This window comes from Solea senegalensis, unplaced genomic scaffold (genome assembly GCF_019176455.1).
Source record: "Solea senegalensis isolate Sse05_10M unplaced genomic scaffold, IFAPA_SoseM_1 scf7180000017765, whole genome shotgun sequence".
Taxonomy (NCBI): domain Eukaryota; kingdom Metazoa; phylum Chordata; class Actinopteri; order Pleuronectiformes; family Soleidae; genus Solea; species Solea senegalensis.
This window is the reverse complement of record NW_025322517.1, coordinates 57,681-82,656: the sequence shown is the minus strand read 5'-3', so window position 1 is coordinate 82,656 and position 24,976 is coordinate 57,681. Positions and strand designations below refer to the sequence as shown.

Genomic DNA, 24,976 nt, shown 5'->3' with positions numbered 1-24,976 from the left:
TGTTCTTCTTGGTGACTTCAACATCCAGAGAAGTCATCTGATCTACTTCTCCTTCTTTCATCTCTTTCTCTCTCACTTGCTCTTTCTCCACCAACACACAGAGCTGGCAACCACCTTGACCTCATCTTCACCAGAAACTGCTCCACCTCAGACCTCAAGGTAACCCCACTTCATGTCTCTGATCATTTCTTCATTTCCTACTCTCTCCCACTCTCCCAATCTGATGATCTCATCTCATCAGATATTGCACTTGTCCGTCGCAACATTCGCTCTCTCTCTCCCTCCTCTCTCTCCTCAACTGTTCTATCAGCACTTCCTTCAGCTGACTCCTTCTCCCTCATGCATCCCAACTCTGCCACAGACACCTTCCTCTCTACTCTGTCCTCCTCTCTTGACTCTCTCTGTCCTCTTACTTCCCGGCGGGTTCGTAAGTCCTCCCCAGCCCCGTGGTTGTCGGACTCAGTGCGTGCTGAGAGAGCCACGATACGGGCAGCAGAAAGAAAATGGAGGAAATCAAAACACCCTGATGACCTGCTTTCCTATCACTCTCTTCTCTCCACCTTCACTGCCTCTATCTCTGCAGCCAAACGATCTTTCTATCAGACTAAAATTCAATCCTCTTTCTCTAACCCCAAAAAACTTTTCTCTATCTTCTCTAACCTCCTTGATCCCCCACCCCCCTCCTCCTTCCTCCCTTCTACCAATTCACTTTGTCAACTACTTCACAAAAAAGGTAGATGACATTCGCTCTTCTTTCTCAACCCCACCTCCTGATCTCACCACTCTACCAACCACACATTCAGCTCCTTCTCTATCCTCTTTCTCCCCTCTATCTCAGGATCAAGTTCTTTCCCTAATAACCTCTGCCCGCCCCACCTCCTGCCCCCTTGACCCTATCCCCTCTCACCTTCTTCAGTCAATTGCTTCTGATCTTCTTCCTTTCCTCACCCACCTCATTAACACATCTCTATCATCTGGTTGCTTTCCGGACTCTCTTAAAGAGGCCAGAGTGACCCCCCTCCTTAAAAAACCCACCCTTGACCCGTCTGAAGTAAATAACTACAGACCTGTCTCTCTTCTTCCTTTTCTCTCCAAAACTCTGGAGCGCGCTATCTTTAATCAACTCTCCTCCTACCTTCACCGGAACAACCTTCTTGATCCTCTTCAGTCTGGTTTTAAAGCAGGTCACTCGACTGAAACTGCTGTCACTGAGCAACTCCACACTGCCAGGGCTGCCTCTCTCTCCTCTGTGCTCATCCTCTTGGACCTTTCTGCAGCGTTTGACACAGTTAACCACCAGATCCTTATTTCCTCCCTTCAAGAACTAGGTGTCTCAGGCTCTGCACTTACCCTACTCTCGTCCTATCTTCAAAACCGAACATACAGAGTAACCTGGAGAGGATCCGTGTCGGAACCCTGTCCTCTAGCTACTGGGGTCCCTCAGGGTTCTGTCCTGGGCCCTCTCCTCTTCTCTCTATACACCAACTCTCTTGGTTGTGTTATTCTCTCTCATGGTTTTTCCTATCACAGCTACGCCGATGACACTCAAGTCATTCTCTCTTTTCCCAGCTCCGACACACATGTAGCACAACGGATCACCGCTTGTCTGACCCACGTCTGACCATCACCTGAAACTCAATCTGGACAAGACTGAGTTTCTCTTTCTCCCACCACAGATCTGACCGTCACCCTCCACAACTCTGTGGTAACTCCTTCTCTTACTGAAGGAACCTGGGTGTGACACTTGATGACCATCTCTCCCTCACTGCCAACATTGCTGCAACAGCTCCATCTTGCACAACATCAGAAGGATACGGCCTCTTCTAACCCAGAAGGCGGCACAGGTTCTGGTCCAGGCTCTGGTCCAGGTTCTGGTCCAGGCTCTTGTCACCTCACGCTTGGACTACTGCACCTCCCTCCTGGCTGGTCTCCCTGCGTGTGCCATACGACCTCTGCAACTCATCCAGAATGCAGCAGCTCGACTGGTCTTCAACTTACCAAAGTTCTCCCACACTACACCGCTCCTCCGCTCCCTTCACTGGCTTCCTGTAGCCGCTTCAAGACTCTAGTGCTTGCGTTCCATGCTACAAACGGATCCGGTCCAGCCTACATCCAGGACATGATCAAAACCTACACCCCAGCCCGCCCACTTCGCTCTGCATCGGCAAACCGGCTCGCTGCCCCCTCACTGAGAGGATCGCAGAGACACTCGCAGAACTCCAGACTGTTCACTGTCCTCGCTCCTCATCGACATCCGGACAGCGGAAAGCCTCCACATCTTCCGCCGCCGACTAAAAACACACTTCTCTACCTCGACTAAGACGAAGACGAAAACTGCTTATACGTCGCACTTATGACGAGCACTTCATAGTTTGTTCTACTTGAACCTCTTACTTACTTCTCGCTCTTATTTGTACCCAAATGTTTAAATGCACTTTTGTAAGTCGCTTTGGATAAAAGCGTCTGCTAAATGACATGTAATGTAATGTAATAATTGATAATTGATTATAGATGATCGATGATCGATGATTGATGATTGATGAACTCACCAGTCTGATCACAGTTGTGATGACAGAGCGCAGCTTTCTCTCTGCTTCTCTGTGTCTCTCTACCTCTCTCTCTCTCTCCTCCCCCCGACCACGCTCCTCCTGCAGGGAGAGAGAGAGCTCCACCATTCTGACAGAGAGAGAGGGAGAGAGAGAGAGAGAGGTGACACAGAACAGAGAGGAGAAACTAACAGTTGGAGGCGCTGCTGGTCACTTACTGCTCCTTCAGATGAAACACCTCCTGCTCCTCCCTCCTGGACTCCAGGTCGTCCACACAGAAAGTACCAAGGGTGGTGGAGGAGGAGGAGGCGAGAGGATGCGCTGAGGAGGGGGAGTTTGGAGGAGGGAGGAGCAAAGTGGAGGAGAGAAGAGGAGGAGCTCTGAATCTAAGAGAGGGGGAGACACAAGACAAATCCTAAGTGAGTGAGTGAATGATTGTGAATGAATGAATGTGTGATCCTGAGTGTGACTGCGTTAGTGAATAAGTGTGAGTGAGTGAGTGAGTGAGTGAGTGAGTGAGCGTTACCTGTCAGTCTTGTGAGGGTAATGTTGTCTCTTTACAGAATCCTCAGATCTGCAGACAGAAGCTGGAGTTTGATGCTGAGAGACATTTAATAATAATAAGACATTTAATAACTCATAAGTTAAATGAACAGAAATGAAATGGTTCAGAGTGAAATCTACAAACCTGCTTCTCTCTCAGCCAATCACACTCTCTGGGCTCCACCCCCTCCACACACTTCAGCTTGTGGAGCTCCTCCCTCAGGACCTGGTTGGTGTGATCTGAATGTTTGAGTTTCTCACACAAGAACGTGTTTGTCTCGACTAACCCAACAGACCTGGACACACACACACACACCTGTCTCTGTATACATGTGAGGACACACACGTGCTGACCTCTGACCCCGGACATTAACCAAGTACAGACACACACACAGACCTCTGCTGTTCCTCCTCCAACCTGACGAGGGCGCTCTCGAGGGAGTCACTGCATTCACCTCTGACACAGCTCTGCAGAACACACACAACACACACACACAACATTAACACTGCAGAGCACTGTTGTGTGTGTGTGTAGTATCAGTGTGTAGTGTGTGTATGTGTAGTATCAGTGTGTAGTGTGTGTAGTATCAGTGTGTAGTGTGTGTAGCATGTTTGTGTAGCATCAGTGTGTAGTGTGTGTAGCATCAGTGTGTAGTGTGTGTTGTAGCATCAGTGTGTAGTGTGTGTAGTATGTGTAGTGTGTGTAGTATCAGTGTGTAGTGTGTGTGTATCAGTGTAGTGTGTGTAGTATCAGTGTGTAGTGTGTGTGTAGCATCAGTGTGTAGTGTGGCAGTGTGTGTGTAGTATCAGTGTAGTGTAGTATCAGTGTGTAGTGTGTAGTATGTATGTGTGTGTATGTGTAGTATTGTGTAGTATCAGTGTGTAGTGTGTGTAGCATCAGTGTGTAGTGTGTGTTGTGTAGTGTGTGTAGTATCAGTATGTGTAGTGTGTGTAGTATCAGTGTGTAGTGTGTGTGTAGTGTCAGTGTGTAGTGTGTAGTATGTGTAGTATCAGTGTGTAGTGTGTGTAGTATCAGTGTGTAGTGTGTGTAGAATCAGTGTGTAGTGTGTGTAGTACCAGTGTGTAGTGTGTGTGTGTGTGTGTAGTATCAGTGTGTAGTGTGTGTAGTATCAGTGTGTAGTTGTAGTGTGTGTGTGTGTAGTGTGTGTGTAGTATCAGTGTGTAGTGTGTGTGTAGTATCAGTGTGTAGTGTGTGTAGCATGTTTGTGTAGTATCAGTGTAGTGTGTGTAGTATCAGTGTGTAGCATCAGTGTGTAGTGTGTGTAGTATCAGTGTGTGTGTGTAGTATCAGTGTAGTGTGTGTGCAGTATCAGTGTGTAGTGTAGTGTGTGTGTGTGTAGTGTGTAGTATCAGTGTGTAGTGTGTGTAGTATCAGTGTGTAGTGTGTGTGTAGTGTCAGTGTGTAGTGTGTGTGTAGTATCAGTGTGTAGTGTGTGTGTGTAGTATCAGTGTGTAGTGTGTGTAGTATCAGTGTGTAGTGTGTGTAGAATTAGTGTGTAGTGTGTGTAGTACAGTGTGTAGTGTGTGTGTGTGTAGTGTGTAGTGTGTGTAGTGTGTGTAGTGTGTGTGTAGTGTGTGTGTTGTAACAGTGTGTGTGTTGTATCAGTGTGTGTGTGTGGTAGTGTAGTATCAGTGTGTAGTGTGTGTTGTAACAGTGTGTATCAGTGTGAGTGTGTGTGTAGTATCAGTGTGTAGTGTGTGTAGTATCAGTGTGTAGTGTGTGTAGTATCAGTGTGTAGTGTGTGTGTTGTAACAGTGTGTAGTGTGTGTGTTGTAACAGTGTGTAGTGTGTGTGTAGTATCAGTGTGTAGTGTGTGTAGTATCAGTGTGTAGTGTGTGTGTTGTGTGTAGTGTGTGTGTGTGTATCAGTGTGTGTAGTATCAGTGTGTAGTGTGTGTGTTGTAACAGTGTGTAGTGTGTGTGTGTAGTATCAGTGTGTAGTGTGTGTGTAGTGTGTGTAGTATCAGTGTGTGTGTAACAGTGTGTGTGTGTGTAGTATCAGTGTGTAGTGTGTGTAGTATCAGTGTGTAGTGTGTGTAGTATCAGTGTGTAGTGTGTGTAGTATCAGTGACCTCAGTGTTGATCAGTTGTGTGTTTTCATCCTGAAGCTGAAGCTCCAAGCGCCGACATCGTTCTCTGTACTCCACCACCTGAGGGACAAGACCAGGTGAGACCAGGTGAGGCCAGATGAGACCAGGTGAGACCAGGTGAGACCAGGTGAGACCAGATGAGACCAGATGAGAGGCATAAGCGCACATACTTGGGTATTGAGAAACTGCCAAGAAGAGATAAAATGTGCTGACCTTTGACCCCCACCACACACACACACACACACACTGTTCTGCAGTCGGTGGACGAGCAGAGAGTGTCTGGCCTCTCTCTCTCTTCCTGTTTTCACCCTGGACTCTAGCTCCTCCCTCTCCGCTCGACTCTCTTCCAGCTCCTCCTGTAGACGACACACCTCCTGCTTAAGCCCCGCCTTCTCCACCTGCCAGTCAACCAGAAGCTCAGTCTCCATCCTGCAGAGCAGAGGACGACGTCATGTCCCTTAAAGTGAGTCGAGATTCAGGATAAACCACTGATGTTGTCTATGTACAGAGCCTTGAGATAATGTATGTTATGATTTGGCGCTATACAAATAACATTGAATTGAATTGAATAGAAGTGGTAGCCATCTTTTACTGCTAATGTCACTTTTATTATGTTTGTTTCACGGTAAATAACAATAGCTAACACTGGCTAACACTGGCTAACAATGAATAATAATAGCTAACAATGGCTAACGCTGGCTAACAATGAATAATAATAATAGCTAACAATGGCTAACAATGAATAATAATAGCTAACAATGGCTAATAACAATACTAACTATGGCTAACAACTGCTAACAATAAATAATAATGGCTAACAATGAATAATAATAATAGCTACCAATGGCAAATGAATAATAATAGCTAACAATGGATAACAATGAATAATAATAATAGCTAACAATGGCTAACAATGAATAATAATAGCTAACAATGGCTAACAATGAATAATAATAATAATAGCTACCAATGGCTAACAATGAATAATAATAGCTACCAATGACTAACAATGAATAATAATAGCTAACAATGGCTAACAATGAATAATAATAGCTACCAATGGCTAACAATGAATAATAATAATAGCTACCAATGGCTAACAATGAATAATAATAGCTACCAATGACTAACAATGAATAATAATAGCTAACAATGGCTAACAATGAATAATAATAATAGCTACCAATGGCTAACAATGAATAATAATAGCTACCAATGGCTAACAATGAATAATAATAGCTAACAATGGCTAACAATGAATAATAATAGCTAACAATGGCTAACAATGAATAATACCACCACTAGCAATGAATAATAATAGCTAACAATGGCTAACAATGAATAATAATAGCTACCAATGGCTAGCAAATGAATAATAATAGCTAACAATGGATAACAATGAATAATAATAATAGCTAACAATGAATAATAATAATAGCTAACAATGGCTAACAATGAATAATAAATGGCTAACAATGAATAATAATAATAGCTAACAATGGCTAACAATGAATAATAATAGCTAACAATGGCTAACAATGAATAATAATAATAGCTAACAATGGCTAACAATGAATAATAATAATAGCTAACAATGGCTAACAATGAATAATAATAGCTAACAATGGCTAATAACAATACTAACTATGGCTAACAACTGCTAACAATAAATAACAGTGGGTAGCAGGAGATACGTTAGCATCCGTGCTTTTTCCCCCCAACATCTTAACATCACAATTACACAATTATTTATTTATTTATTAGCAAAGTTAACACAACAACTTTTTAGATTTGCTTTATTTTCTTTGTTCTGTTAGATTGTGTAGTTTGTGTGAGATTGTGTCGAGTGTGTGAGATTGTCTAGTTTGTGTAGAGTGTGTGAGATTGTGCGACTCTCACCGGTGCTGCCACTGGAGTTTGGTGGTCTCAGATCGTTTAATCGCCCGCAGCATCATTAGATTTTAGCGCGTGACATCGACAGCAGCTCTTTCCTCCTTCTTCTCTTCTTCACTCAGTCGCTTTAATCTTCTTTGATCCACGTTGTCGTCCTTTTATCTTTATTTACTTCTTATAATAATAATTAGAATCATTTCCAGGGAAACGCTGCCCTCTACAGTTCTGTTTCTATATTTCATGACGACCTGTGACCTTTGATCCTGGAACCTGATTGTTTTTGTTTTGATGAATGAATAATTCTATAAAAATAATAACAATAGTTGTTATGTAACGCTGACTCAGCACCTGACAGTGTTCAGCTTTAATGTCGACGTCACACACTTGACCTTTAACCCCAGAAACACCTGAAACGTCTGTCTTGTTCTTAGCAGCAGGGGGCGTTCACGCTGTGGTTAGCGTCTCATGCAACCACACTTCAAAGGGGGGAGGAGTCTGGGACAAAGAGCCTTACACTGATTGGACAAGAGAGCGACACAAGCGTGGACTGAGAAAGTCAATGTGAAAAATGTGCAGGTGTTTGACCAGAGAGGGCAGTAGATTCTCATTTTACACTAAACTCAACAAAAAAAACAAAGACTCAACACTTTCTTCATTTACGTTTATTTTTAAATATTTTCTCCAAACATTTACAACTTTATCTTAACTTCTGAGAATCTTCTTTCATCGTGAAGTCTGAATTTAGTCTGAAGGAGCTGTGTTTGTGTTTGATTCCTGTTTGGATCATAGTCGCCTCATCCGGGTCTCTGATTGGCTGGGGTGACGGGGGCGGGGTCAAGTGTGGTTTTGATCACGTCTTTGTAGGACGTAGCAGCCGTCAGTCACATGACGATGAGTCGGGATCGTCACTGAAGTCAAACGTGACTTCATGAGGATGAGACGTTAGCCTGAGGCACTCCTGGACATGTCGTCCTTTCCCCACTGGGGGGCGCTGTCCCTGTCAGCAGAGCTTATCGTGACCAAAGAAAATAAATAAATCAAGTATATTACGTTTGACTTTTAACTTTATAGACACACGGAGTTCTGGACTCAGTAGGTCTTTAGTTTGAAGACCTTGCTGAGCCTGGTGGTGGCGCTGGAGTAGATGAGGAAGGAGCCTTCATCGGTGCTGAAGTGTTCCCAGTCTCTGCAGCCGAACGTCGGCAAACTGTGGGCGGGAACAAAGCCCTCGTATCCCTGCCACCTGATCGACGACAACGACAACGACATCAGAGAGAGAGATGACAACGACGACAACGACGACAACAACGACAACGACAACAACAACAACCATCCACCTGTAGATGACACTGTTCAGAGAGTACGAGCTGCCGTCGTAAGAGTTAGCCACGACCAGGAACTTCTCATCTCCGATGGTGAAGAACTCCCAGTCCACTGCACTGAACACCAACAGCAACGTTAACAGATGAACCTGGTCTAAAGTCGGGTTTGTTAAACCTCAGATAAACCTGGTCTACAGTCGGGTTTGTTAAACCTCAGATAAACATGGTCTACAGTCGGGTTTGTTAAACCTCAGATAAACATGGTCTACAGACGGGTTTAGTTAAACCTCAGATACACCTGGTCTACAGACGGGTTTAGTTAAACCTCAGATAAACATGGTCTACAGACGGGTTTAGTTAAACCTCAGATACACCTGGTCTGCAGTCGGGTTTAGTTAAACCTCAGATAAACCTGGTCTACAGTCGGGTTTAGTTAAACCTCAGATAAACCTGGTCTACAGTTGGGTTTAGTTAAATCTCAGATAGTTTAGGGGGAGAGAGGGGGCGGAGCCTCACCTGTGAGTGAGGATGTCCTGGAAGCGGATGAATGAGTGAGTGAGTGAACTGAGTTCATACACAGTGGAGTTGATGCTGTAAACGTTAGCGTCAGAGACAGAAACTCTCTGACTGTTAGCGACGACCATGAAGAACCTGCCGTCGATGACGAACGTTTCCCAATCTGTGGCTCCCACTGTCTGCACGGGGAGGGGGAGGGGCCGGGGGAGGAGAAGGGAGGGGCCAGAGATATTGCTCATCAGTGGTCGTCTTCATAAACAGATCAGTGTTTTATAAATCTACAAACTAAAGGCAGTGATCAGGGGACAGGTGTGTGTGTGTGTGTGTGTGTGTGTGTGTGTGTGTGTGTGTGTGTGTAAATTAAAGGTTGACATGTTTTTCATGAGTTTTCTGTGGTTTTTTAAATCCAATAAATCGTCTTTACTCTGCCACGAAGAACGAGTCCAAACAGCAGCAGCTGGAAACCCCCTCACTCACACACACACACGCACACATACACATACACACGCACGCACACACACACACACTAATGACAGCTCTGGTTTCCTGGTGTTAATTGGAGGCTTTACTCAAGCGTTTGATCAGTTTTTGATGAAACAAACACATTCACAGACTGATCTGCTTTTATGAGACGTTTACTACTGTGTGAGGACGTCCTCCACTCACACCTGCTGCTGCGGCAGTAACAGCAGCAACAACAGCAGCAGTAGCAGCAGCAGTAACAGCAGCAGCAGTAACAGCTGCAGCAGCAGAAACAGCAGCAGTAGCAGCAGCAGTAACAGCAGCAGTAACAGCAGTAGCAGCAGCAGCAGCAGTAACAGCAGCAGTAACAGCAGTAACAGCAGCAGCAGTAACAGCAGCAGTACCAGCAGCAGCAACAGCAGCAGCAGTAACAGCAGCAGTAACAGCAGCAGCAGCAGTAACAGCAGTAACAGCAGCAGCAGCAGTAACAGCAGCAGCAGCAGTAACAGCAGCAGCAGTACAGCAGTAACAGCAGCAGCAGTAACAGCAGCAACAGCAGTAACAGCAGCAGCAACAGCAGCAGCAACAGCAGTAACAGCAGCAGTAACAGCAGCAGCAGTAGCAGCAGCAGTAACAGCAGCAGCAGTAACAGCAGCAGTAACAGCTTCAGACTTTAAAACACGCTGGTTTTGACTGTTAGAAACAGGCGTTTGAAAGGGGGAGGGGCTCAGAGGGGGGAGGGGCTTGTCACAACAGTGATTATTCTGTGACTGACCGGAATATTCTGGAAGGTCTGGAAGCAGCCGTCCACCCACACATACACACTGGAGCTCACGCTCGTGCTGCGACCGTCAAACGTGTTAGCCACAACCAGGAAGTGGTACGGTCCGACCACGAAGAACTCCCAGTCGTACGCACCGGACGTCAACAGGGTCTGGTTTACCTCAAACAGCTGAGAGGACACGAGAGGACATGAGGACACGAGACGACATGAGGACACGAGGACACGGGGGGTGGGGTGGAGTAGCTTAGTGGTCAAGACCAGTACCCTGTGCGCGAAAGACATCATGGTCGCAATGGTCGCAAGTTCGACTCCACCCCTGGCTGATTGTACTCAATTCCATTGTAAGTCGCTTTGGATAAAAGGGTCTGCTAAATGACATGTAAAAAAAAAGACACGAGAGGACACGAGGACATGCTGACCTGAGTGTGAGGGTTCCACCTGTAGACCACACTGTGGATGTTGTGATTGGAGTCTCGCGCTGTAAAAACACAGTTCAGTTAAAAACAGTGAGACAAAGACGTGATCAAGTGACGTTGGGTTTGTTTACCTCGTCTGTGATTGGCCACCACCAGGAAGCTGTGGTTGTGGATCTGAAAAGCCTCCCAGTCCAGAGCTCCGTGAGTCTCCACACTCTGATGACGCAGGAAACGCCGCTGACGACGACTCCAGCGGTAGATGACGGAGAATTCAGGCTCCGCCTCCCTGGAGTTAGCCACCACGAGGAAAATCTGACCAACAGGAAGTTCAGAGGTCAACCTGTGTGTGTGTGTGTGTGTGTGGGGTCCATAGAAACTGTACAAACGAAAACCAACACAATGAACAGTAAAGACTTCTGTGTTTGTTCTTCTGAACTGGCTTTAAAAGGTCAACGTTCAGAGGTCAACCAGAGATCAACCAGAGGTCACATGTTACAACCAACCACTTAACAACCAGCCTAACTACCAACCTTTAACTAACTAACCAACCAAACCCCAGAGGAGCAGATAGTTCCTTTCCAAAGGTCAAAGGTCATGAAGCTCCTGGTTCTCACCTTCTTGTCGATGGTGAAGTGTCTCCAGGCTCGAGCCTCCTGAGTGCTGATGTTCTGATGAAGCTGGAACGAACCACCGGTCCATTTATACAGACCTGAACCAGACAGAGAGTCCCTGAGACAGAGGACACCAGGAGCGTCACCATGGAGACAGAGGACACCAGGAGCATCACCATGGAGACAGAGGACACGTGTCCTGCCTACCTGTTAGCTGCAGCCATAAACAGACCCTCAGATGGGACGGAGAAGACTTCCACGTCAAAGGTCTCTGAGCTGGTGTAGAGGTCCTGATAATCCTCGATGTAATCCAGACGCTCTTTATCTGCACACGACACAAGAGAGCTGCTTTGTGTTCACACACAAACAGGACACTGTCCCTGACTGTGAGGACGTCTCACTGACTCACTCTGAAGAAGTGTCCTCCATGTTTGTCCATCACAGATGAACAGACCTTTCTGCTGAACGCTGAACCACAGCTGACCGTGTTCTGGTCCAGAACATGGAGGAGGTTCTACTGTCACTCTGACCTCAGCCTCTGGAAGACAACACACACACACATATCTGACATTCATGACTTGAAGGGACATTGCATTGATTTACATTCATTTTCTGGAGACTTACTTAAACCTTAACCACATCCTAATCCTAATCCTAATTCTCTTCCCCTCTCTTCACTTTAAAATGTAGTCATTTATGTTATGGAGAATTAATTTTTGTCCCCACAAGGAAGACAAGTCCCCATAATGTGAGTGTGTAAACAGGTTTAGGTCCCCACAACATTAGTAATACCTGGACACACACACACACACACATACACGCACAGACACACACACGTGTGTTATAGTAACAATAATAATAAAAACAATAATAATACTAATAATAATAAAAAACAACAATAATAAAACAATAATAATAATAAAAACAACAACAATAAAAACAATAATAATAATAACAATAATAATAAAAACAATAATAATAATAATAATAATAACAATAATAATAATAACAATAATAAAAACAACAACAACAATAATAACAATAATAATAAAAACAATAATAACAATAATAAAAACAACAACAATAATAAAAACAACAACAATAATAACAATAATAATAACAATAATAATAAAAACAACAACAATAATAATAACAATAATAATAAAAACAATAATAATAATAACAATAATAACAACAACAATAATAATAATAATAACAATAATAATTATCATAATAATAATAATAATAATAATAATAACAATAATAATTATCATAATAATAATAATAATAATGATAATACATTTTATTTAAAGACATCAGAGACTTAACCTGACTGTTAACATCAGTGTTTCCTCCATGTCAGCAGGGGGCGCTCACAGCTCAGTCTCTTCTTAGTCTCAGATCTAACTCACCGTATGGGTAAACTGGTCCTTGGTGGTCTGGATGGAGAGGGCTGGACTTAAGGACCTGGGGGACAGACAGCTCAGCCAGACGGGGGTCAGAGGTCGGACACAGTCTGGGCGTGGCATCGGAGCCAGGGAGTAGAACGAGCTGCCGCAGTAAACCCTGAACAGAGACAGAGCGGCGAGAACCATGAGTCCAGGACCTCAGGGACACACAGTCAAGTCCTGATCCCGATCACAGACTCACAGAGAAACGGCCTCTCCACCTCCTCCTGCTGCCGAGGAAGAACCTGGACCCTCTGGTGCTCAGACCGCTGGGGAAGGACTGAACCTGTTCACTGGGAGACAGGAAACCACAGACCTTGATCTCAGCTGGTCTCTGACTCCAGTTCAGAGGACTTTAAATCCTGTTGACGTGAGCTGAACCCCGACAGAGGAGAATAATAACACGTTCACAAGTTTATAACCCACTCACTCACTCTCACACACACACACACACCCTGCTGCATCCATCACTGAGTTCTAATGTCTGACTTTGTCTCTTCAGTGTTTGAAATCATTCACTCAGATTAACTTCAGGGACTCGCTCGGACAGCTGAAAGCCTCCACATCTTCCGCCGCCGACTAAAAACGTATTTCTCCCGACTCTACCTCGACTAAGACGACGACGACAAAAAACAACAAAACTCATACATGGCACTTGTGACGAGCACTTCATAGTTTGGTTTACTTGAAGCTCTTACTTACTTCTAGCTCTTATTTGGACCCTAATGTTTAAATGCACTTATTGTAAGTCGCTTTGGATAAAAGCTTCTGCTAAATGACATGTGATGTAATGTAATGACACAGAGTGACCACACGAGGCAGCAGAGCTCCTGTGTGTGTTACTCACAGCTCCACAGGAAGTCCACAGTCAACAGTCAGCGCGGCGTGCGCTCCAGTGACGGCGAGCACCACGGTGTGCCAGCGGTTATCATCTAAGGCCACATCGTCAAAGCTCAGCCGGCGCCGCTGTCCACCTCCGGGGGGCGTGGTGAGGAAGTGGAGGCGGTTCTCGGAGACCCGGAGCCCCAGCAGCAGGTTGTCAGAGCTTTGGTCCACCACAGAGAAGATGTACTCGTTCCTCTGCACACAGAGAGGAGGTGAGATCTAACCAGTCTGGACCAGACCTGGTTCTGGTCAGGTCTACGGTTTACCTTCTGTCCGAGTCTCGCTGACTTAAAGGTGGCCACCAATGAGAACTCAGCGGGGAAGAAGTCACAGTGAGTGAAGATTTGTGAGGCGGGAAAACTCAGCGCCGTCGTCATGGCAGCGCTCAGTCGTAAACCTCTGGACCCTCCGGACTGGACCATCTGCACCTGCAGGATTCATCCATTCATCTGGGATTATTATCCTCATTTTTTCTTCTCCATCTGTGTCCTACCTTTGGGTGCGGGGCTTGTCCTGGGCGTGGCAAAGCTCTGGTCAGCAGGTCAAGAGGCAGCAGATCTAAAACAGAGTCAGAGTCTCTAAAATCTAAAAACCACATTCTGACTGAATTATTTATCATTTATATATAAAATTATTAGATAATAAAATAATAATAATAATAATGATGATAATTATATATAAATAATAAAGTTGTTTTTGTTTGATGGAGACGACGCACAAATGAACGAGTGAGGCAGGTCAATGTTAGCTTTTACACGGAATTCCCCTTTAAGCTCCTCTGTGTGTGTGTATGTGTGTGTGTGTGTGTTTAGCTGCAGCAGTGGCTTCAATGGAAGATGAATGGATGATGAAAGGGGAATGAATGGATGATGAATGGGAGATGAATGGAGGGAGGGGAAGTCACGGACAGAACGAGTGTCACGTTTCAAAGACACAAAAACAAGGACGCACAAAGACTTGGTGGACATCAGAGAGACAGACGTCATGAACACATGAATACATGAACAAATGCGTGAACACATGGACTCATGAGTGTATGAGCACGTGAACATGTGAACACATGAACAAATGCGTGAATGCGTGAACACATGAGTGCATGAACACGTGAACATGTTAACACATGAACACATTAACAAATGTGTGAACACATGAATGCATGAGCACATGAACATTTGAACACATTAACCAATGCATGAACACATGAGCACATGAGCATGTGAACACATGAGAACATGAACATGTGAACACATAAACACATAAACATGTGAACACATAAACACATGAACACAGAACATAGCTAGCATATGTTTGGTGAACTGGTGAAGAAGCCCCGCCCACTTTAAGAATGTTCCATTTTCCACTGAGGTTATTCTGTGGTTAATGTTAGCATTATAGCTATGTTATAGCAAGCTAATCTAGTGCATTAGATAATCTCATTCCAGCAGCGTTAGAATCACGGCTTCGGTTTGTTGTCATCTGTTAGCTTAGAAATGCTAGCTATTTGTTGCCCAGTTAGCTTATCTCCCACAGAGTTAAAGCTCACAGGTTAGCATGTTTAGCGGTTGTTTCCCGCTCAGATTCACTCAGATCGTGTTAGTTTACAAGCTTGTTGCGTCGGCGCCTTTGTTAGCTGTGACATACAAACAAACCACTTCCTGTGTGCAGCGTGGAAATGGAAAAACGACTTGTTGCGTATTACAGCTTTATTTATTTTCCTCGTCCGTTAAATCAAATCAAAAGTCCGTCAGACTCAGTCTCACGTTTGATTGACACCTTGGAGACAGATGTGGGCGTTGATGAAGCTAAATGCTAACAGCTAATGTGCGTGTGTACCTGTGCACGGTCTCCAGCTGTGGACAGAGGACAGAACACAGGACAGCAGCAGGAAGACGCACGGTAACATCACGACTGCTGACAGCGTCATTCGTCCTCACTGGTCTGTGTCCTGAGCGGCCGCCATTTTAGCTCCTCCTCCTTCTTCTTCTTCAGTAAATTTAAAATGGCCGCCTTAAAGAAAATCAACAGTGAGAAAATGAGTGACAATCATCAGACTTTGATTTTTTAAACATTTAAATGCGTCTTCAAACATCACACGGTTGCTATGGAAACCAATCATCAGGTGATTATGTTACTGTTAAAGTTCTGACCGTAATGTTAAACCAAACCTGAGGTCAAAGGTTAATCCAGGCTCTCCAGCTGAGGTGTGATCCGGGTCCTAGTCCTGGTTCTTCAGTTTTGACTGTAGTCCTGGTTCAGGTTTTCCAGCTGTGGTCCAGTTTCTGGTCCTTATTCAGCTCTGGTCCCAGTGCTGGTTCTTCATCTCTGGTCCTGGTCCTGGTTCTTCAACTCTGGCCCAGGTTCTGATCTTGGTTCTTCAGCTCTGGTCGTGGTCCAGGTTCTGATTCTGGTTCTTCAGTTCTGGTCGTGGTCCAGGTTCTGAACCTGGTTCTTCAGCTCTGGTCGTGGTCCAGGTTCTGATCCTGGTTCTTCAGTTCTCGTCCTAGTCCAGGTTTTCGTCGTCTTGTTGACTTTTCTTCAAACCGGTCCATGTCTTCTCATCTTTGACTCGAGTTCAAACCATGAAGACCACATCTGTCCTGATCCTCATGTTCTCACCACCTGTTCTCCAATTTCCCTTCTTCAGTCGCCGTCCTGGGATTAATCAGAAAACCTGAAGGTTTTTCTCTCCTCTGGTTCTTCAATCTTAATCTTAATCTCTTTCAGACGTTTTCAAAATCCTGTGGTTTAAAGTTGTGACGGCAGCTGCTGCTGCTGCAGGTGAGAGAGTTTACCTGCCTCACTCGCCCAACATGTGACTATAACAGAGTGGGAGGAGCCGAGAGTGGGAGGAGCAGAGAGAGGGAGAGAGAGAGACAGACAGAGAGAAAAAATAATCTGTTCATATTTTTCTTTATTCATGTAAATATGTAGTAACTCAGACTATAATCCCAGGTCAGATGTTGCATCATGAAACGGTGAAGTGGTGAATGAATCAGTTTTATCATCATGTGAGCAGCTCAACATAAACTGATGTGTTTTACAGTTCTTTAATCGGGATTATTCAAAGTAAATTTCACAGATTAAGTGTACACATGTAAACACGTTATATGTGACGTTTATGAACGTGTGAATGTGTCAGTAGATTATCAACGTGTAAATTAAAGTGAGTGAGGTTTTTACAGGAGATTTAAAATCTGAAGTGATTTTTGAGATTAGACATAAATGAGATGAGATTACAAATCTAAAGCATCTGAGATTAGACATAATTCAGCGGAGAGTTGGAGTTAGAAATATAAAGTAGCAGAGATTAGGAAAATATAGCATCAGTGATTAGACAAATACAATAGCAGAGGTTATGAATATATCACAATATATGTAGAAATAAAAAGGAGATTAGATTAGAAATATAAAGTAACAGAGATTAGGACTATATAGTAGCAGAGATTAGGAATATAAAGTAGCAGAGATTAGGACTATATAGTAGCAGAGATTAGGAATATAAAGTAGCAGAGATTAGGAATATAAAGTAGCAGAGATTAGGAACATAATATATCACAATATATGTAGAAATAAAAAGGAGATTAGATTAGAAATATAAAGTAACAGAGATTAGGACTATATAGTAGCAGAGATTAGGAATATAAAGTAGCAGAGATTAGGAACATAATATATCACAATATATGTAGAAATAAAAAGGAGATTAGATTAGAAATATAAAGTAACAGAGATTAGGACTATATAGTAGCAGAGATTAGGACTATATAGTAGCAGAGATTAGGAATATAAAGTAGCAGAGATTAGGAATATAAAGTAGCAGAGATTAGACATATATACAATGATATTATAAACGTAAAGTAGCAGAGATTAGGAATATAAAGTAGCAGAGATTAGGACTATATTGTAGCAGAGATTAGATTAGAAATATAACGTAGCATGGACTAGAAAGAAAAAAAATGACATGAGATGAGTAAAGTCAAGCAGCAGAGATTAGGATTTAGGGATTAGACATAAATATGTGACGATGAGATTAGATCAGAGGAGCATGTTTGACAGATGTTCCATAAACATCATGTTTTCACGACGTCTGATCTGAGATGAAAGACATGAAGAGACACACACACTCATCTCAGGTGAGCAGAGGAATTCCCCAGGTGAAGCAGAGCTCCGCCTCCTCGATGACATCACAGAGACGGTGGAGTGTGTGAGGCGTGAACATTGTAACCACAGCGTGTTCAGCGTCAGGCTGAGACACGACACACGCACTGATGTGGAGATTAAACTGCGACGGAAACAACAGAAGAAGAAGGCGAAGAAGATGAAGATGAAGAAGACGACGCCCAGACATGAGAACGCAGATAAGAACCAGCACATGCTGCTTTCTACTGCAGCCAACAGGTGTGTGTGTGTGTGTGTGTGTGTGACAAGGAGACCACAACTCACACACACACACACACACACACACACACAAAGCCGGATTAAATAAATGGACTATACTAGGCAGACTGTATTTTTTGGGCCCCCCTCCATTGATGTTATTTATGAATTGAAATCTGAAACTTACCAAAGTTACTAATAAAAGTGAATTCCCATTTTACATAGCGTAGTCTTTGGTTACGAGTTGGTTCTTTGTGTGCCAAAATAAGACATGTGTTGTATATTAAACAGTCTATCAGACTATATTTTGATTTCTACTTCTGTATTTATACGTTACTACAAGGCTCTATTAAATGCTATTAAAAGATCCTTATTTTATCCATTGCGAATGTCATTGTTAAGGCAGTAGTACCAGTAAATCACCAATAGGTGTCAGCATTGCTATGTAAACAGAGCAAATAAGATAAATGTTGTAAGCTATTGCATTTTGAAAAAAACTAAACTTATTAGTTTAGTTTTAGTCTAAACTAAACTTATTAGTTTTAGTCACGTTTCAGTCATTTCTATAGTGCACTGTCACACATAAGTTTGACATGAAATTTCCTCCGCCGGTGGTGCGCCGCGACCGACTCTGGATCGGCTTGGAAGGGCTCGGGGCGAAGGTGGTTTACAGCCCGGACCTCGCCGCGGACATGTGCACTCGCTGCGGCTTCTCCCGCCCGCCTGTCCCCAGCGCGACTGTCCTCAGAACACCCTGACAGCGTCATCAGGACGAGGAGTGTAAATCGTCTTGAAACGCGGACCAAGTCATTCTTAGGTTTTGATTGTCCCTCTGTCTGGGCCCCCTGCCAATCGGGCCCTAGGCACGTGCCTAGTTTGCCTTTGCGTTAATCCGGCTCTGCACACACACAAAAGTCCACAGATACAATCAGTGATTTTAGCTGCTGGTCCTCTGCTGCCTCGTGTGGTCACTCTGTGTCACTGAGGTTAATCTGAACAAGTGACAATATCAGACATTAGAACATAGTGATGGAGGAAGCTGTGTGTGTGTGTGTGTGATGCTAACATCACTGATATTCTCTATGAGGTTTGGTGTGGTGTCAAAAGTCACCTGATAAAGGTGTCACCCGATGTCAGTTTAAGTCTCTATGACGTCTACGTCACATGATCACGTCTTTATCTCACTGTGAGACAGACTTCTGTAAACCACTCACTCTCCCACACCAAAGACCACAGAGACAATCAGACAAATATTTGTTCTCCAGAACCTTTTGTGTATAAGTACGTGTATAAATGTAGATTTCTCTGATAATCCAGAGTGGATTAGAGACAGTCTGGTTGTGTGTGTGTGTGTGTGTGAGATGAGAGGGACAGCAGTGTTCATGTCTGGACGTGTCTCAGCAGAGACTTGAAAGACACTGAGTCAGACATCAGACGAGACATTAGTGCTGCTAAAGCTGTGTGTTTACACTCCTACTGTTATTAGCTGCTCTCTGTGGTCACACACACACGGTACAGAAGAGAGGACACGCCCCCAACACTTGTTTACCTCTGTCAACGCTACAATCCCCGTGATTCTCCTCACATCAGCAGATTAGACTTTCTCTATCTAAGACTATGTAGAAAGACAATGATTTACTATATATACATATATATATATATACACACATATATGTATGTATATATATATATATATATGTGTATGTATATATATATATATATATATATATATATATATATATACATACACATATATTTTACATACCTGTATATAAAGACAACGATGATTAATTTTAAACGTGTACCTGCCGGGTCCCATCTGCTAACATGGAGGGGCGGGGCTTATGCAGCAGTGAGACAGCAGGGGACGATGACCTTCCTGTAGTGAAAAAAAACAAAACAGCAGCAAACACTCGTCTGTTTCTCTTCTATCCATTTATTTATTTAATAACATAAATTAAACAACTTCACCATCTTTAAGACACATGACAAAGTCAAGCTCCGCCCATTCGGCCAAGCGCTGCCCTCCACACAGACGAGCGTTGTTTAGAGATCAAAGAGATAAAGTGCGTAAGAAGTCCCGCAGAGAAATGATCGAGATCGTACGTTTGAGACGAAAAACGGGAAAAATAAGATCAGAAAAAAAATCAATGACAATCAACGCCTACTATTCAAAATAAAAGTCCCCATCTATCGCAACCCTGCAGTTTTCAAAATAAAAGTCCCAGTTTATGTCACAACCCCACAGTTTTCAAAACAAAAGTCTGAGTTTCTGGTTGTCTCAGCCCTAATTTTCAAAATAAAACACTAAATTAGAACCCCACAGTTTTCAAAATTAAAGTTACTGTTTGTGTTTGTCACAACCCCAGTTTTCAAAATAAAATTCTGTTTTTATTTCCCACAACCACGGTTTTCAAAATAAAGTGGGAGACAGCGAGAACAGAGTGGACCAAACAGGTGTAACCATAGCAACATCGATGTGTTTGAAAGCATGTGGACTGAACCTCAGATTACAACACCTGACCAACCACAACACCAGGGGGCGACGTCACCTCACATGCTCTCTCCTGGTTCTACACATTTCAATCCGTCCATCTCTGTGGAGACAGGTCACATGAGGTCACATGGCAATGAGAGGTCACATGACGAGAGGTCACATGACGGGTCCAGACTCCACTGATGCTCAGCTGGTGTCAGTGTGATGATCACATGACACATGATTTGCATATTACTCACATGTGATCTGTCCATGTCAGCAGCACTGTGTGTGTGTGTGTGTGTGTGTGTTTGTGTTTCCACGGTGACGAGGAGGAAGCTGTGTGTTACTGCAGGCGGGAAAGGACAGGTGCTCTGATGACATCAGTGTCTCAGGGCGATGATGTCATTGCTCAGGAGTGATGACATCATCATCATCATCATCTCTACAGACCCAGCGACTTGCGAACGATTTTCTGGGCGAGTTTGTAAAACTGCTCTCTGTCCTCACGCCACATTTTAGACGCATCAACGTTTGCACCGCTCTCATCGTTAGGCTCTGACAGACGAGGAGGAGGAGCAGAGAGGAGGAAGAGGACAAGAGGTGTAGGGGAAGGAAAAGGAAGAAAAGTAGGAGAGGATAAAGAGGAGGTGGGGAGGAAATGGAGATGGGGGGAAGACAAGAGAAAGGAAGAAAGGGAGATGTTATTATTTGGTTGATGTAATGTGTGTGTGTGTGTGTGTGTGTGGTCATGTGACTTACCTGCTAACATGCTAACCACAGACAGAAGGATCTTCTCTACGCTCTGGACTGGACTCCATCTCTCTGCACTGCTCTCATAGCCCATAGGGTCATCACCTGGAGCGTGAAGGATGGAGATACACACTCGACCATCTGGGTAGACTGAGAGAGGAGGAGACGAGAGGAGAGGAGAGGAGAGGAGAGGAGAGGAGGAGTCAGGTAGTATCAGAGGTATCAGAGTTGTTTCCTGCAGCTGAGCAGGTGTGAACGTTTGTTGACACAGGATCAGGTGACACAGTTACAACAGGAAGTTCAGCTCAGGGTCGCACTGGTGCGTGACCGTGATGAAGATGATGATGATGATGATAATGATGATAATGACAGGCTGGTGGCGCCGCTCTGCTCCTTTAATCACTGTGAGCACGCTCAGAGCGACCATGACATCATGGCTCCGACTGCTGTCCACTAATCTCTGTGCTAATGACAGCATGCTGACAACACGCTAACAACACGCCTGCAGCGTGTCGTGACAGGTGAGGTCATCATGTCACCTGACCCTGACGTCACACCAGTCTTCTCGAACACTTTGACACACGGTGAACGAGATCACGCGACGCGCGTTCAGCGAGATCGTGCGACACATGTTTAACGTCATCACGCGACACACGTTTAACGTCATCACGCGACACACGTTTAACGAGATCACGCGACACACGTTTAACGTCATCACGCGACACACGTTTACCGAGATCATGTGACTTACTGTTGGGGTGAAACATGTCGCAGGTGAACCTCATCTTGGGAGGACTGAGTGGATAATCTGAGGGGAAACTGAGGACAGCTGGAAACACGCCTCCTTCAAAGCAGGTGTCCTGAGGCCCCCTGGAGGCAGAACACAGAATTCAGAAAGTTTCCTTTGGGGAATTTATGGATTTTTTTTGCATGATGAATATGAATGATGAATATGAATGATGAATATGAAGGGATTTTTTTTAGCTACAGTTGACATGATAGCTAGCATTAGCATGAGTGCATATTAGACCTTTAAACTAAAACGTGTGTTTAATTATGTATAAGCTAGTCTAGTATATTTTGTTGTTCATAGATTAATTTTGCATCATAAATGTGTTTTTATGAACTGTTGCACATCAAAAAACAAAAGCTTTTATTCTGAAATGACCCATTTGCTTTAAACAGACTTTTTCACCGTTTCACTTAGGACGATATAAAAGCTCCACTCAGGTCGACAGCAAGTCTCTACTCTAATATGGTTCTGGTTCTGGTGAGACCAGTTTCTACTGGACCATAAAACAAAACACTAAGTTCTAGTATTGTCTATAATAACAGACTTAAACAGCAACAGAACGCCACCTTGTGTCAACAGCTGACAACTACAGCTCATTATTCACATGAGTGTGTGTTGTTGTTGTTCACTGCTTAAACTCAGCGCCACCTACAGTGTGAACTCCTCACGTCATCAACAACAGAAGATTAAACCAACGTTTCCTTTGACTGAATGAAACTCTGCAGTCACATGATCATGAAAACAACAACAACAACAACAACAACAGGTCAGGAAAAGAAAACTGTGGTGTCAGAGCTGAACACTGTCCCACGTAATTATGGGATGTGGTGGCGATGATGTCAGAGTAAAAATGAAGGGCAGACTGAGACTGATGGCACACAACAACTACATACACTAATAAAGAGCGACACCTGCTGGACTCACATGATAAGCGCCTCCCACTCAAAGAAATTCTCCTCATTGGCTGGACCTGAAAAAAATTCAATAAAATAAACAAATAAAAATAAATGGGTATTTCTTTTTCTTCTTCCTGTGTGACCAATGTGTTTTATAATCATTACAACACAAGTTTAGAATGGATTTACTCTCTGACACTGATGTCATGTAATCATCTCACAGTTTAATACGTTCATCTACAGAAAAACAACAGGAGGATGATGAACATCAGTCAGTTAGAAAAACACATGTATTTTTGTAAACATTTAAGAAGATGAAACAATCACACAAACTGGTTTTATTTTATTTTTTTAAATAAATAATAATTAATAATAATAATAATAATTATTATTATTATTGAAGGTTGAATAGTTGCAGTCCTAACGTGATCACAGGTGTGTGTGTCAGTGTAAGAAGGTCTCACCTGCAACAATCCCTTCAGGTGGGTTCAGGGTCAGCTCTGAAACACACACAAACTTGTTTTAATAGTTTAGTGAGGACACATCACACCCCCTTCATCTAAGATTCTATATTAATCCCCTTAGGGAAATTATTCTCTGCATTTTGACCCATCCTAGAATTAGGAGCAGTGGGCTGCCACACTGAGTAGCGCCCGGGGAGCAATGGTGGTTGGGTACCTTGCTCAGGGGTACCCCAGCCCTTTTGATCTGGTGGGGACTTGAACTGGTCGACCTTCCGGTTACAAGCCAAGTTCCCTTTCCACTTGGCCACAGGTTGCCCAAGCCTTAACCTTAAAGGGGACTGCACTCTCTGTGAAAATCAGTTCAGGGCATTGGGACAGCACCGCTGATCGCCACCGCTGATCGCCAGCTCGCCGGAGCAGGTCAGCGGTGGCGATATCCGGAGCACAGTCACCGGTCTGATACAGTAACATACAGCGGCAGTTTATACAGCTCACCGCTGGCGATCAGCGGTGGCGATCAGTGGTTCTGTTCCTAAGTGTTTTTAACAAATTTACAGTTGGACAGTGTTCGGCTCGATCCTTATGTAGGACGTCTCTTCCTGTGACGGCACTCTCGCTGTTTTCTGCTCACGCTGCCATGTTGATATTGTCAGAGAACTAGTGGAGGGAGGGGCAGACGAATAGAGCTGTAAAGCGCTGTAAAGAGGACAAATCAGAAACCCCCTGCAAGAAGTGGGTGTGTGTTTGCCTGTGTCTCATTTGCATATAAAGGGACTATGCACGAAAACCAAGCGTTCTGAAAGGGGCGGGTTTAGCAGGGTTATTGAACTACTATGATTCTTCATCCTTATGGTATTTTGACCAAAGCATGTCACTGACATGTTCATTAGGACACCAGGGAACTATTTTAATGGGGGAAATAGGGTATAATATGTCCCCTTTCACCGTCATAACTAAGTGCCCAACCTTAACCCTAAAACCAGGTGCTAACCCTGAAAAGGCCCTTTAAAGTTGTGATATCCAGGTAAAATCTCCCCACAAAGACAGACTTGTAGGTTCTTTGGACCTCACAGAGATATAAATACAAGTACACACACAGTAACCCAGGCCTCTGACGTCAACACTACAAACTTATCAGTAAAAGTAAATTAAGTGTATTTTCTCGGTCAAAGTTAACATTAACTGTGTATGAACTGCTATTGATCCAGTATTAGTGATTATCTATCACTAATACTGGAGCATGTTTCATGGAGCAAACATTAAACACTAACGTCACGTATTTTATTTAGAATTTGCTGCAGTAGCTTAGCTTAGCTTATCTTAGCCTAGCCTGTAGCGGCGGACGTCGCCGCTCGGTGACCGCTTCACTCACGTTTATACTCGGCCATGAGTCTCTTGAGCGCGGTCCCAGCCATCGTCTTCCACCGGAGACGAAGACAAATAAAAGTAATTGTGTTGTGAATGTTATTATTATTATTATTATTATTACTCCTCCAGCTCCGCCACAGCCCAACAATCTGCGCATGCGCACACTTTCCTCTTCTTCTTCTTCTACTGCTTTTTCTTCTTCTCATGGCTCGTCTCGGCCTCGGACGCCCGGTGGCGCTCTGCTGCCTCTCACTGGTTCATACCGCATCTACGGCTGTGGTGGGAGAGTTCGGGTCTCGGTACTAAAGTCCAGAT

General features: G+C 43.9%; 2 protein-coding genes and 1 long non-coding RNA gene across 6 annotated transcripts in view; all 3 read right to left on the bottom strand.

The window, feature by feature from the left end:
* Positions 1-2,904: 2,904 nt before the first annotated feature.
* LOC122764916 lies at positions 2,905-5,271 on the bottom strand. The gene is made up of 5 exons (XR_006359901.1): positions 5,183-5,271; positions 3,487-3,557; positions 3,235-3,385; positions 3,073-3,146; positions 2,905-2,932 (listed from the first exon to the last, which is right to left on the bottom strand). It is a non-coding gene; the product is annotated as an uncharacterized LOC122764916 (long non-coding RNA).
* A 2,475-nt stretch (positions 5,272-7,746) lies between these two features.
* On the bottom strand, positions 7,747-19,781 carry LOC122764921 (thrombospondin-type laminin G domain and EAR repeat-containing protein-like). Of its 4 annotated transcripts, XM_044018926.1 has the most exons (18): positions 19,717-19,781; positions 17,659-17,816; positions 15,703-16,353; positions 15,371-15,544; positions 14,031-14,095; positions 13,804-13,965; positions 13,500-13,732; positions 12,855-12,945; positions 12,617-12,770; positions 11,614-11,742; positions 11,412-11,529; positions 11,208-11,322; positions 10,725-10,905; positions 10,597-10,655; positions 10,169-10,345; positions 8,932-9,110; positions 8,431-8,532; positions 7,747-8,336 (listed from the first exon to the last, which is right to left on the bottom strand). In XM_044018926.1, the coding sequence occupies exons 4-18, from the start codon at positions 15,459-15,461 to the stop codon at positions 8,183-8,185; spliced, it is 2,010 nt and encodes a 669-aa protein (XP_043874861.1). In that variant the 5' UTR covers positions 15,462-15,544; positions 15,703-16,353; positions 17,659-17,816; positions 19,717-19,781; the 3' UTR covers positions 7,747-8,182. The 4 variants fall into 4 exon arrangements, with proteins under 4 accessions (XP_043874861.1, XP_043874862.1, XP_043874860.1 ...); XM_044018927.1 differs by lacking the exon at positions 8,431-8,532 and having other exon boundaries at positions 17,657-17,816; XM_044018925.1 differs by lacking the exon at positions 19,717-19,781 and having other exon boundaries at positions 17,657-17,947.
* Positions 19,782-19,827: 46 nt separating this feature from the next.
* The window catches only part of ube2g2 (ubiquitin-conjugating enzyme E2G 2 (UBC7 homolog, yeast)), a 5,246-nt gene continuing 97 nt past the window's right edge, over positions 19,828-24,976 (bottom strand). The window contains exons 1-6 of the mRNA XM_044018933.1: positions 24,666-24,976; positions 23,294-23,329; positions 22,858-22,903; positions 21,892-22,010; positions 21,150-21,290; positions 19,828-20,945 (exon numbers count right to left, since the gene is read on the bottom strand). The exon at positions 24,666-24,976 is cut by the window's right edge and continues 97 nt beyond it. Coding sequence (XP_043874868.1) covers positions 20,833-20,945; positions 21,150-21,290; positions 21,892-22,010; positions 22,858-22,903; positions 23,294-23,329; positions 24,666-24,867 — 657 coding nt within the window. The 5' untranslated portion in view covers positions 24,868-24,976 and the 3' untranslated portion in view covers positions 19,828-20,832. The remainder of the gene's footprint in view (positions 20,946-21,149; positions 21,291-21,891; positions 22,011-22,857; positions 22,904-23,293; positions 23,330-24,665) is intronic.